The sequence below is a fragment of the Scleropages formosus genome, chromosome 4, assembly GCF_900964775.1.
Source record: "Scleropages formosus chromosome 4, fSclFor1.1, whole genome shotgun sequence".
Lineage (NCBI taxonomy): Eukaryota > Metazoa > Chordata > Actinopteri > Osteoglossiformes > Osteoglossidae > Scleropages > Scleropages formosus.
Genome location: NC_041809.1, coordinates 38,806,624 through 38,819,678, shown reverse-complemented (window position 1 = coordinate 38,819,678; position 13,055 = coordinate 38,806,624). Strand labels below are relative to the sequence as shown.

The following is a 13,055-nucleotide window of genomic DNA, read 5'->3' as shown; positions in this document are numbered from 1 at the left end:
CAAAAAAATGCCCTCACACGGTCTCCGGGAGCACCGATGAGAGGCACCGATGCACATGTGCCCATGCAGGGGTGAACAGGTGGGGGCGCAGTTTAGCAGCGGGACAGGGCGCTTTCGGCTGCCTCCCTGAGCTCCGAGTGCAGTGCAACGAAAGCAGGTGTGACTGGAGCCGAACGCTGGAAAGAAGCACGTGGAACCATTTCTGTGCCAAGTGGTAAGAAAAGCGGCGCCTTTTTCACGACCCTCATTACTGTGTCGCTGAGCTCAAACTGATCCGACGGCACTTACGACTTGGGGCCCGCTTGTACACCTCGCTATTGTACTGAGATAATTCAGGGTAATCGCCTCGTTCACGGCTGCTGCGTGAGCAGTGGGGAGAAGAGCTAGAGAAGAACTTTAGAGGCTACACACAAATTGGCAACGTCCACTGTGTTCCTGTAACCCTCAGCGCTGTCACAGGTCTCGTCCTCAAATGAAGAGCTGTGCGTTAAAATGCGCTCAAGTCATTAATTCATTTGGTTTGATACACATCATATAGCAGTGTGAACAACAATCGGGCATAAAAAACCCACAAACTACCCTTTATTTCCTTCCTGATGTCTACTTGTGTCAACAGTTTTCTGTCTCTGTTCTTTGTCTCACGTTACAGAGCACATCTGCACAAGGAGCAGTAAAACAAAGAGTGTGAAACATGACTTCCGTTATTGTTTACCGTTTGTCTGCTCATTGCTGCTCATTCAGATCGCTGAGGGGACATTTCAGGGACACACTAAGTATGAGACGCAGCTGAACTGTCAGTCACTCAGGACAGCTGATGGACTCCACCCAACGATGTTCCTCATCGCCCCGCTAGAGGGCGCTGCAGCGTTCCGCCGAGAGCCTGTCGAGGCCTAGGGCTGAGGTTGGGTGCGTGAGGTGGACGCACACGCAGCAGCGTGAAGGCCACGGAGTGCTTGGTGTGCCTCTCGAACCTCCGATCGCACGAACCGAGTCGTGAAGAAGCTCTCGGAAGCACAGGGGCTCCCTCAGAGACTTTAGGTCCTTCGTGCCTTAGCGATGTTTCATTTAGGGCCGGGATTTAGCCGTTGAGCCGTACTGCTGGTCTGAAGGTCCCCGAAGGCCAAGAGCCTTGACCTGTGGTTGACTATCCTGGATTGCGGCAAAGACACGGTAGGACCGTGGCAGACATTTCGGGCAACAGAAATGGCTTCTAGGGCAACTACAGCGAACACAGGTGTCAGTCAGCCTCAGCTGTAGAGCACTCTGGTGCAGCACTCTGGTAGAGTGCTCTGGTACAGCACCCTGATACAGAATTGTAAAGCTGTACTTATTTTTACACTATTAACTCATTAACGTTTTTATTTAAATGGTCATGAATTCAGTTTTCTCTAAAGAAACAGGACAAGATTGGTACAGCATGAAGAGGAAAGTGTGCACTAGTTTGAAAAAGTGAAATGTAGATGATCCTCATACGTTTTTGGGTTTTGGGGCAAATATAAGCCCCAAATATGTGATGTCAGGAAAAATCATACAATGCTTTCTACTAGATGCATCCCAGCGTTGCAGTATTTATACTGTAGTTTGGGGATACAGTTTAAAAATGTCTTCTAGAGTGGACAGAGATGAATGGCCAGGTCCCAGGAGGACATTGCAAGGTTTTCCTTTACAATGGACAGTAAAATGAGAGGAAGAAGTTCACACAGTGAGACAATTGTCAGTGAAACAGGCAAAAAGGCGGGAAAACCAGCTACACACACCTTCCTCCACAGTGGAGTCTAGCTGGGTGACCTTAACGGCCAACAGGTCCACCCTCTCCTGCAGGCTGTTCATACGCATGTAGAAGCTGTTGGCCTCAATGAACAGCTCCCCGAAGATGTCCTCTGCATGCTTGCCTGCATTAACACATACACACACACACACACACACAAAATCAGCACAGCCACATATGAGCAACATATGACTCCTTGTCCCCAACGGGAGGGGGGGGGGGGTGTTTTATCTCAGCTCAACCCTTAACTGTCTGCTTGGGGCAATGAGTCGCTAATTGAAAGAAACCTTCTAAACACACCGGCCCCTGAGACACGGGGCACTCAAGTCGCAAACACATCCATTATTCGGGGGGTGGGGGGAGGGGGTGTGGCACTGCGGAGAGGCAAATGTGCATTTGTGACAATCACACCACACATGAGTATTTGCACTGGGTCACGGTTTGTTTGATCGGAATTAGTGGATGGGGTCGAAGCTCTCAGAGAAGAACGTTACACTATTTACTCCAACTTCAACTCCAACTTCAACCCTAAGTTACAGTATTTGCTCACAATAGCAAAGTCTGAAAACAAGCAGCTTTTGTGAAATTTACGGTGTGCCGCATTTTACATAGTGTTACTGTCACTTTAACAGCATTATTATTCCATCCATCCATCCACCCATCCATCCATCCAATTTCGATAATTGAGCAGGGTCACGGTGATCTGGAACCTGTCCTGGAAGCACTGGGCACAAGGCTGAGGTGGGGTACACCCTGGACAGGATGCCAGTCTGTCACAGCAGTATTATTATTATTATTATTATTATTATTATTATTAGAGTGCAAAGGAACCAGGAGAAAGAGAGACAGGAGCTTCATCCCTTGGTTATGTGTGGCCCTAGGGAGGATGAAGGGAGGCTTGGGGTTCTGTCGCTCACACAGAGCTCAACAGAACGTTCGTTCGCTCGCTCTCTCTCTCTCTCTCTCTCTCTCTCTCTCTCTCTCTCTCTCACACACACACACACACACACACACACACAGACAACATGAGTCCTGCAGGCAAATACAACAAGCCCCTTGTCCCAGAAGTTCAGCAGCCTGCGACACAGTAGTTCCGTGACAGACTGGCAACCGAGATCGGGGGCAAGAGGCCTTGTGCCGGCTGTGACTTCTCTGGGTACGGTCCTCTATTGGCCCTCTTATTTACACTGTTCCGTTAATGCTCTGGCCAGGGTACCCCCCCGCCACACTACACAATGAGCTCGGGGGAGATCTCTGATTTTCCGCTCTCTCTGCCTCTGAAAAACTTACACAAACGTCTGTTACTTTGTTACATTGAAGCATGTGGAAAGAAACAAGGTGCTAAGGAACTTTTAGACCTGCACCACTGAGAGCATCATGACAGGAAGCATCACAGCCTCAGCTGAACGTACCATCCGAATGGAGCTCCCTGACCTGCAGTCTATCTACAGCAAGCGGTGCCGGAACAAGGCCGGGAAAACGGCGGAAGGCATCGGCCATCCGAGCAACGGACTCTTCTCTCTGTTGCGGTCAGGGAAGCGTTTCCGCTCCCTAAAGGCCAAAAAGGAGAGGATGAAGAGGAGCTTCTTCCCTCAGGCTGTTCGGGCCCTCAACCGATACAACACCTAGGACTAGAAACCAGTCACCTCCAGGAAGCACTGCACCTCTGCTATTCCATTTCATATATACAAACTCAAACTGAACTACCTGCGCGATCTTGCACATTACATGCACTGTTGCACACCGTATTGCACTACATCTTATGCCACACAAATTTTTATAATTCATTGCACATCTGTTTATAGATATCTATATATTTTGGTCTTACATATGCATAAATAGATAGTATATATTTTTTAGATTTTAGCGCCTGTTATTTGTCTTTTTAGATTGTTATGTCAGACAGCTGTATAAAGCATTTCACTGCATGTCGTACTGTGTATGGGACAAATAAAATTTGAATTAGAGTTTGATTTCAACAGTTATGCAGCTGGTGCCCACCAGGGCGGCGTACTCACTCAGGCTGCCCAGCTGCTTGATGATGGCTGCTAGAGTGCTGTTGGTGACGCACTCGAGTTCGCTGGTCACCCTGTCGGGAAGGGCCCCTCGGCACAGGTGCCTCGGTTTGATGCTTCTCTTCACCAGGGGCATGGCTGCTCTCCACAGTCGTTCCTGGGGAAAGAGGCAGAAGAGGGACGTTGAAGGTGGCTGAGGACCTTTAAAGCCCTTCTGCGGGAGCAGCGGGTGTCACTGTGTAACCCTCTCAGTCAGACTTGTGCCTTTGAACTGGGACAGCAGCGGGTGTAATGGTTAGAGACACTTACAATCAGAAATCACGACCCCAGGAACTGCCCCAGCGGAGCGCCATCTGGAGGGGAAATAGGCTTAAAACTCCAGATTGCTACTGATTACATATTAGCTGAGCAACAAAACAGCACGTTTACACTTCACTTTTCTCCAAAGCGGCTTCCAATAAACTCTATGTAGTGTTATGAGCCCACACTTTATTCACCAGGGTAACGTACACTGCTAGATACACTACTTACAATGGGTCACTCATCCATATATCAGTGGAACACACACACCCTCTCTGTTTGTCACTCACACACTATGAGGGAACCTGAACAGCATGTCTCTGGACTGTGGGAGGAAACCAGAGCACCTGGAGAAAACCCACACAAACTCCACACAGCCTGAGTGGGGACTGAACCCACACCCTTTCGCACCACCCAGGTGCTGTGAGACAGCAGCGCTACTTACTGTCCCACCTGGTAACAATGGAAATGATGACACAGGAGTGTGATGAGCTTACAGGTACCACGGTAAGAGTGCAGTGAAGCCGACTTGTCGCCCCCAAAAGGAAAGGCACAGGAAACAGATGTAGTGAGAATAAATGCGGACGGCGGCCCAGTGATGGAAGAGCACATCATCAGCATATCAGCTCACCAAGCGCCAAAAAGTTACAGCTTCGAGAATGAAGGACGCAAATACTGGAATCACCTTCAAGGCCCCTGCAACTGCTTTAATCGCCGAGTGATTTAGCATAATTGTGAGGGATCGATCAATAAGATTAATGTTGGAAACAGACAGAGAGAAAAAGAGAATCAAAGGGCACACGCTACAGCTCGTACATCTGAAGTTCTAGTGTTTGGCGAACGGCAGCACCGGGGCTGAAGGACTCGACTCGGGGTGTGCGAAGAGTGACGTGAGAAGAGACAACGGCTCGGCGAGCGCAACACGAAGAGGAGCACGTTGACCCCGGTGTGCTCCGTCTCTCAGTGTGTTTGTGTCTCAGTGTGAATGTGCGTGCCTGAGCGCCGTTCCTTGTCGCAGAAACACTCCCGTACTGTAAGTCGTGCGACTGCACACGTCCCTCATCGGCCGTCATCCTAATGCAAAGCGACTGTGGGGGGGCGGGGGGGGTCTGGCTCACAGCGCCGCTGCTAATGCAGCCTGGCATTCCACTAAAGTGCCATCTAAGTGTCCTGCAGGCCACCGTCGACCTCCTCCAAACACTCTTGTTGGGTGGTAAACGCAGTGTAAATATGACCCCTGCTTTGCGTGCACATCATTTGCATATGACACTCTGGCCAAATGGGCTCCGCCTCCAGAGCAACTCAAGTCACCTGTGAGCTGCCCGCAAAACATCCGCCTGGAAAGATCCGCCACACAAGTGTGCCGAAACAAAAGCTCGGCATGTGTGGACGAACGAGCCCACCGGCTGCAGGAAAGGGTTCTGGTCACAAGCTCCTACCCTTCAGGCCACCAGGGTCCAGGACGGGCACCGGACCACCGTGACCCTGCGTGGGACCAGCAGTTAGAGAGAAGGGATCACTGAATGGTGGACAGACTGCAGCTGCTGGGCTCACAGAGAAACGCCATCCTGCACAAAGGCGCCGCACTGATCCAGCGAGGGGCAGTGAGGAGCCAGTGAAGAGCGCCAGTGAGCTTAGGAGGCCGTCGCCATGACAACGCAGCGAGACCTACCGCTCACGTGCTCTCCGGCAGGAGCACAAGGGGAGCCGCTGTGCTGCGAGCAGGTGAGGAATGCCGACAGTGTGTTTGTGTGTCCCACAAGCGTGTGTTTCGCTGCAACGATAAATAGGACAGGACCCCCCCCACCGCACCAAGGTTCAGCTCGCAAGGCAACAGCCCTGAGCCCCACGCTGCCCGCTGCCCTCAGCGCTTTAGGGCCACAGTTTTCATTCTTCACTCCGCGAACAAGCAGCTTCCTCGGCTCTCGTCGGATGCGATTCACGAAAAGGAAGTAGGCCAGCGGCTCCTTTGTGCCGACTCAGTGACTCGAGCGGCTCCGCTGCGATGCACTTGACCAACAGCGTCAAATGTGCACGGGACGCCATAGCGCTGAGTCACTGGAGCTGCGACAATCCTCATGATCGCGGTCCTACGGAGTGGGGCACAGGCGCACACACAACACACACAGAACACACACTGAGACAACACTCCGCAAGCCTCCGGCACGGTAAATGTGTGCGTAGAGAGCAGGGCCGTCCTCTCGCGCTCTTCTCAGGAGGCCCACTTGAGTCTGGGAATGGCTTCACACACCGGGCGCTCGAGCCAAAGCTCAGCGAGCAGCACATTGAGCTCCAAAACACAGTCTGAGCAGCGTCACAAAGGCTTTTGTTGTCATGCGCGCACTGAGCCCGGCGCGTCCCTCTCCGTAAAGCTGCAGAAGTGCTGATGCGTACAGCGGAGGAGATTAACGCGTGACTGACTCGGGTATGAGCCACGGCCGGGTCACAGGGGTCGCGCCGGCACCGTGGGTAAGGAGGCCGTCGGGGCCCCACTGTCTCGTTAATCGCATTTGCGTCACCAGGTGTGGAGCTCCGTTTACCTGCTGGACCAGGCAACAACACACAGAAGACAAGCGCCAAAGCACCTCGTGTCACGGCTAAATATCGTGTCGGGGCAGCGGCACGCGGCACACGGCACCGGTTTGGGCCGCAGTCGTCCACTTGGAGCTGACTTTGAATTCCCTTCTGCTCGAGTAGCCTTGAGCAGGGTACGTACCTCACGCTGACAGAGTAAAAATTACCCAGCTGTTTAAACAGGCTCATCATTGTAAGCACTTTAACACTGTAAGGAAAGTGAGAGCTAAAGAAAGAAAGAAGGGAAGAAACAAACAAACAAAGAGCTCCAAGGAGGGTGTGGTGGTGTGGTGGCGCAGTGGCACAGTGGTACAGTGGCACAGTGGCACAGTGGGTTGGACCGGGTCCTGCTCTCCAGTGGGTCTGGGGTTCGAGTCCTGCTTGGGGTGCCTTGTGACGGACTGGTATCCCGTCCTGGGTGCGTCCCCTCCCCCTCCAGCCTTGTGCCCTGAGTTGCCGGGTTAGGCTCTGGTTCCCCGTGACCCTGTATGGGACAAGTGGTTCAGAAAATGTGTGTGTGTGTGTGTGTTCAGCTCCAGTTCTCTGGTAAGAGGGTGAGAAAGAGGAGGAAAAAAAGAGTCTCTGACCCCCAAACACGAGGCAAAGCGGAGTGTGGTAAGAGGATGACGGAACGGTGTAGCCCAAGTTACCGATGCTGCAACATCTCAAAGGAAACGTAGAATCCAGACTCAGGGATGTCAAGTATCATGTCTTTGCGCCTCCTTCATTTGGGCACAACAGACAGTTTTTTTCGCCAGCGGCACCGTGTTTCACTTCAGCAGAGACATGGAGCCCGCAAGCTCACACTCTGCACTCCTGGGATTGGCTTCGGACCACTGCGACCTCATGATCCTGCAACCCCCGCTGAGGACAACGGAGCAAAGTGTGTTGTTGGAAAGACGCAGTGTGTGAGAGTGTATGTGTGTGAGAGGGCGGCATGGTGGCACAGCAGGTAGTGCTGCTGTCTCCCAGTGCCTGGGTGGAGCGAGAGGTCATGGGTTCGATCCCTGCTTAGTGTGTGGAGTTTGCATATTCTCCCTGTGTCTGTGTGGATTCCCTCTGGGTGCTCTGGTTTCCTCCCACAGTCCAAAGACATGCTGTTGACGCTTCCCCCAGAGTATGTAAGTGACAGAGTGTGTGTGTTCCACTGATCTATGGATGAGTGACACATTGTAAGTAGTGTCTCTAGCAGTGTAAGTCACTGTGGTGAATAAGGTGTGTGGGCTGATAACACTACATAGAGTTTGCTGGAAGTTGATTTGGAGAAAAGTATCTGTTACATGAATGAGTGTATGTGCAGCATTACCATTGTGACCACATCTAATGAAGGTGTGAACTCTGCACCAGCAGAGTCATAGCAGAAGTGGAGAAACAATGTCTGCTGTCAAAGGTGGCAGAAGAAGCAGGTGCCCCATGCAATATTTCTAATACTCTCCTTTCAGCCTTGACACATTACTGGCTGCACCTTGTAGACTCTGTCCACTGACAGATGGTGTTCCACACCACTAGCATAGTGCCTGCAGGTTGTGAGTTTAAGTCCCTGGAGGGGCCCTTCTGCAGTACCTGTGACCATGGTACTTAAAGTGAAATGTTCCAGTTACCATGTGCTACTCTACCAAGGGGCTAGAAGCAGAAGCAGCTGGTGCTCTGACACAGAGTGCGGAGGGCGGTGAGCAAGAGTAAAAACCTGCATGTTGGGTCACCTGAGATCAATGAAGCAGATGACATGAAAACCACAAGAAGGGAGCAGGTCAGTGCTGCGGCTCCGCCCACTTTTTTGTAGGAGCCCCGAAGGAGCATCGCCTCGTAGCCGAGCTTAGCGCACAGTCACCGGGCCGACCCTGTTGACGGACGGAGATGGAAACGTGCGGAGGGTCGGACTTGGTTTCCCTCCACGGGGCCTGGAGGCGCTTGGCGGAGGATGCAAAAGCGACTACACATGAGTGCAGAGGGGTGTGACAAGCAGCTCTCTGGATGAGTTGTGATTTTCTGGACAAAAGCAACAAAAGCAAAATGAACAAATAAAATGTAAATTTAAATGTAAATGTACAAATCTAATGAACAAATACACATGTGAGAACTTCGCCCACAGGACTCCATTGTAAGAAAAAAGTCCTCGATCCCAATTAGGGCGAAAACATCACAGAAAATAGTCTGTCTGAAACCACTTGTCCCAAGTGGGGTCGCAGCAAACTGGAGCCTAACCCAGCAACACAGGGTGCAGGGCTGGAGGGGGAGGGGACACACCCAGGATGGGACACCAGTCTGTCGCAAGGCGCGCCAAGCAGGGCTTGAACCCCAGACCCACCCAAGAGCAAGAACCAGCCAAACCGGCTGCGCCACCACAACTCCCGCATGGAAAATGGTGTCATCCGTTATTTTGTCAAACACGTCGCTGTTACAAACGTTCAGGTGGAACTCTTCACGTCCAATATTTAATCATCCCTCAAGATGACTTTGCTCCATATGATCTGGACTTTGTTCATTCTCTACCAACGGCTGGATCCTTCAGCGCATTCACCCCCCAGAGCTCAGGGTCCAAAGGACTTCATTGCTCTGGAAACTCATTCGAATTCTGCACAGTCCTCTCGCTCGGGGGGTTAAACCATGAAAGCGTTTCCTTTCGTTTAGACAAAGTCACGAGAGGCGGGACACATCCCTACACATATACGTGTGACCGGTGGTTCGAACGCAGTTTTGGCCTGAGATGAGCGACGTCTTCCATAGAAAAAGTTCAATAGACTTTAGCTTGCGTACAGTATTTTGTAAAATTTAACAGAAACCAAGCTGTGTTTCACATGATTATAGGAAATTCAGATGAGAATGGAGTTCCACTGATATTATTATCATCCATCCATCCATTGTCAACAGCTGCTTGTCCCGATTGGGGTCGCGGTGAACGAGCCCCAGACCCACCACACAGCAAGCACCAGCCAAACCCACCATGCCACCACACCCCCATTATATTATTATTATTATTACTATTATTATTATTATTATTATTATGCTGCACTGCATCAAATGAAAGATGATAAAGGAGTTCCAGCCTTATTCAATATGCATTTACCGCCCTGTGCAGCTTCGGAACACTTCTCATCATGATGTGAACACAAGCGGTCAGTTTCCAGTGACCTCTCTGCACAGAAATGGTTTTGTTTGTGTCATTGTGTGGAAAGTACCAGAACAACAGCCAGTGTCCCCTGACCCTACAAAACAACACTGGGAGAGTTCAGTGGGTTCTGAGGGGTTTATGGCCAGTGTTCAGGCACAAAACACACACACACACACACACACACACACACACACACACACACAGCTGATGTAACACTGCCCACTTTTGCTGCACCACCTACACCCAAGGTGTGGAACATGTGGTCCAGGTGGAAGGGAGGGGAGGGGACAAGAACACACCTGTTCTCATTGTAACCCTAATGAAGTATCTGTTCAAACACACCTGTGCTGCAGGTACCACCAGAGGAGAGAGAGAGACTGAACCAACACACACAAGAATCCTGAAAACCTGAATAACCCCCCCCCCCCCCACCCACCTCCATTTCTCCCTTGTTTTGAGCAGCCAGGAAAGAAAACAAACACTTGTTTGCGCTCGTCTTGGCATCAGTGCTCTGCCCCTTTGTCCTCCTCCCCTGTGTGCAGCGAGTGTCACACAGGGCTTCTTTGCAATCAAGTCCATAAGGTACGGTATGTATGCCGAGTGCACGCAGGATCCAGGTTGGGTGGGGGATAAAGTGAGGTTCCCCACCATAGTCAGTTACAAATATGAGCTCTGTCTCAACTGAGGACTACATACTACATACATACATCCAAACATACATGCATGCATACATGACAGCATGAGAACATCATGGGCAGCAGACACCCTCTTCAGTTACAGTTTGAGTCTTAACAGAGAACACTGAACACATAACTCTGCTCTCTGGGTCCCTTTGACAGATAACAGTACTTATAAGATGTACCACAGTTTTTGTCCCAAATCATCCATTTAGGAGTGGTAAATAATGGTAAATAAATAATAATAATTATTATTATCATTATTATTATCATAAATTTTCAGTAGGGGTTAATAGTGGTTAACTAATTGGATTTTTTGGTAAAAAGGCTTGGCTGCAAATTTAAAGTAGCGAAAACAAGGTGTATCTCATGCAAAGTGTTGTAACAATACCTGAAAATGCCACCGTTACTACAGTACTCTTATAGTAAATGCACTTTTGATAACATGTAAATTACTAATGATAGAAATTACATTTATTTATTTAGCAGACACTTTTCTCTAAAGCAACTCCCACTGGATATAGTGTTACCAGCCCACACACCTTATTCACCACAGTGACTTACACTGCTAGATACACTACTTACAATGGGTCTCTCATCCATCCATGCATCAGAGGAACACACACACACACACACACACACACACACACACACACACTCTCCCTCTGTCACTTACACACTATGGGGGAACCTGAACAGCATGTCATTGGACTGTGAGAGGAAACCCACCCAGACACAGGGAGAACATGCAAACATAACACAGACTGAGAACCCACATCCTCTCGCACCACCCAGGCGCTGTGAGACAGCAGCGCTATTCGCTGTGCCACCGTGCTGCCCTAACCCTAACCCACCAGATTAGCAACTGCATGCATAAATAAGACAAAGTTCAGTCACTGATGGGCAAACAATGTGGAAGAGAAGAGATTTTTCAACACCTTGTGACTGAATTTCCTCTTGTTTGGGTGCTTCCAGAAGGTTGTACCATAAGCATCCCAGAGCGGAGGTAAGGAGGCTTTCTTACCCTGCTTTACTATGTACACAAAAAAGGAATTTATACACTGTGTTTACCTTCTTCCTTACCATACTTTTACAGCCCTGACAACTTGTCAAGTATTAGGGGTCCAAAAAAATCAAGATTACTTTGCAGTGTAATAATCAAATACTGGGGGGGGAGGGTGTCGAAGGACCACCCCCCTAATGAATATGCATATTTCACGTTTCTAAAATATACAGATGTCTTGGTAAAAGGTATTTGGACACAATAAAGAGATGATGACGTACAGAAGTAGCACCAGGTTACAAAGTGCCCAGTCAATGTCAGCATGATTATATAACCACCGCCTCCCACCCCAAAGCATTTATTACACCGTTGCGTTGTACTGACTGTATAGTGAGAAAAAAAAACTCCTCGTGTTCCACACGTTTCTCAGCACTATCGGATATGATGAGTAGAAATAAAAACAAATATGTTAAAAACGGACGTGTCCAAAGACACATGATTTGCACCTCGGTCTCGTTGCCGTTGCTACTTTTTTTACCAAAAGAGAGAGAATCGGTTCTTCAAACGTATCATTAGAGTACGAGTGTCATTCATTGTACAGGGATGGAACACCGACTGACACAGAGTAACGACATTAATAATAATAAATAATAGTAATAATAATAATAATAATAATAAAAAATAAAGCAGAAAAGCACCGACTGCTCGGACCCCCGGCGGGACCACACATGATGATGATGATGATGTCACACTGTCATGCGCGAGCTTTAAAAAACAGCGGCTCCTGTTGTGAAAAACACATCTTCTAAGCAGTGATGAACCCTCATCCCACCACCAAGCAAGAGCAGTCACAGTGCTCGTCATCGTCACTCATCATCGCTCATCATCATCGTCGCAGCCGCGATCCGATCGTCGAGGCCATCGCCGGACCCAGCAGCGGACTAGCCTAGGTACCCTGATTTACCTCGGTCTCCTAGCGCCTCGCTCCCCTCAGCGGTCACTCATGACAGTCGGACTCCACTGGACGCCACTGGACGCCGCTGGACCCCTGGATGCGCCTCCGCTTCTCTGGCGCTCCGTCCGCAAGCGCGTTTCCCTGGAAGCGCGGACTGTGCACCCACCGCGCATGCGCCGACCGCAACACAGCGCATATTCGGTCATGCGGAAAGAGGTCCGAAGAGCGGGTACCACGGTTACGACACCTTTCTCCAAAGCAGCGTACAAAGTTAATCAATTTTACTGTTTGCCAATTGCAGCAAAGTATTCTTACTGTACCGCTTCACTACTTTGATCAAGGGCATTACAGCAAGCAGTGAGATTCAAAGAGGGAACTCAGAAAATAACAGGTGTGGCTCATAACCACAACACCACCTGGTGGCCTGCTGACAAATTTACATTTATTTATTTATCAGGCACTTTTCTCCAAAGCAACTTCCAATGAACTCCCTGTTCACACATGTGTGGCCAGTCACAGCTCCAGCACTATCATAAAGTTTGCTGACGATACCACCGCTGTGGGTCTGATCACCAACAACGATGAAACGGCCTACAGAGAGGTGGTGAGGCTCCTGGCAGAATGCTGCCAGGACAACCACCTGTCTCTAAA

At 49.9% G+C, this 13,055-nt stretch overlaps 1 protein-coding gene across 2 annotated transcripts in view; it reads right to left on the bottom strand.

The window, feature by feature from the left end:
• LOC108934090 (wiskott-Aldrich syndrome protein family member 3-like) overlaps nucleotides 1-12,550 on the bottom strand; it is a 30,962-nt gene extending 18,412 nt beyond the window's left edge. For both annotated transcript variants that reach the window (XM_029250745.1, XM_029250746.1), the window contains exons 1-3: nucleotides 12,414-12,550; nucleotides 3,787-3,940; nucleotides 1,758-1,892 (exon numbers count right to left, since the gene is read on the bottom strand). In XM_029250745.1, the coding sequence (XP_029106578.1) occupies nucleotides 1,758-1,892; nucleotides 3,787-3,919 (268 nt within the window). In that variant the 5' untranslated portion in view covers nucleotides 3,920-3,940; nucleotides 12,414-12,550. The remainder of the gene's footprint in view (nucleotides 1-1,757; nucleotides 1,893-3,786; nucleotides 3,941-12,413) is intronic.
• Nucleotides 12,551-13,055: the final 505 nt, after the last annotated feature.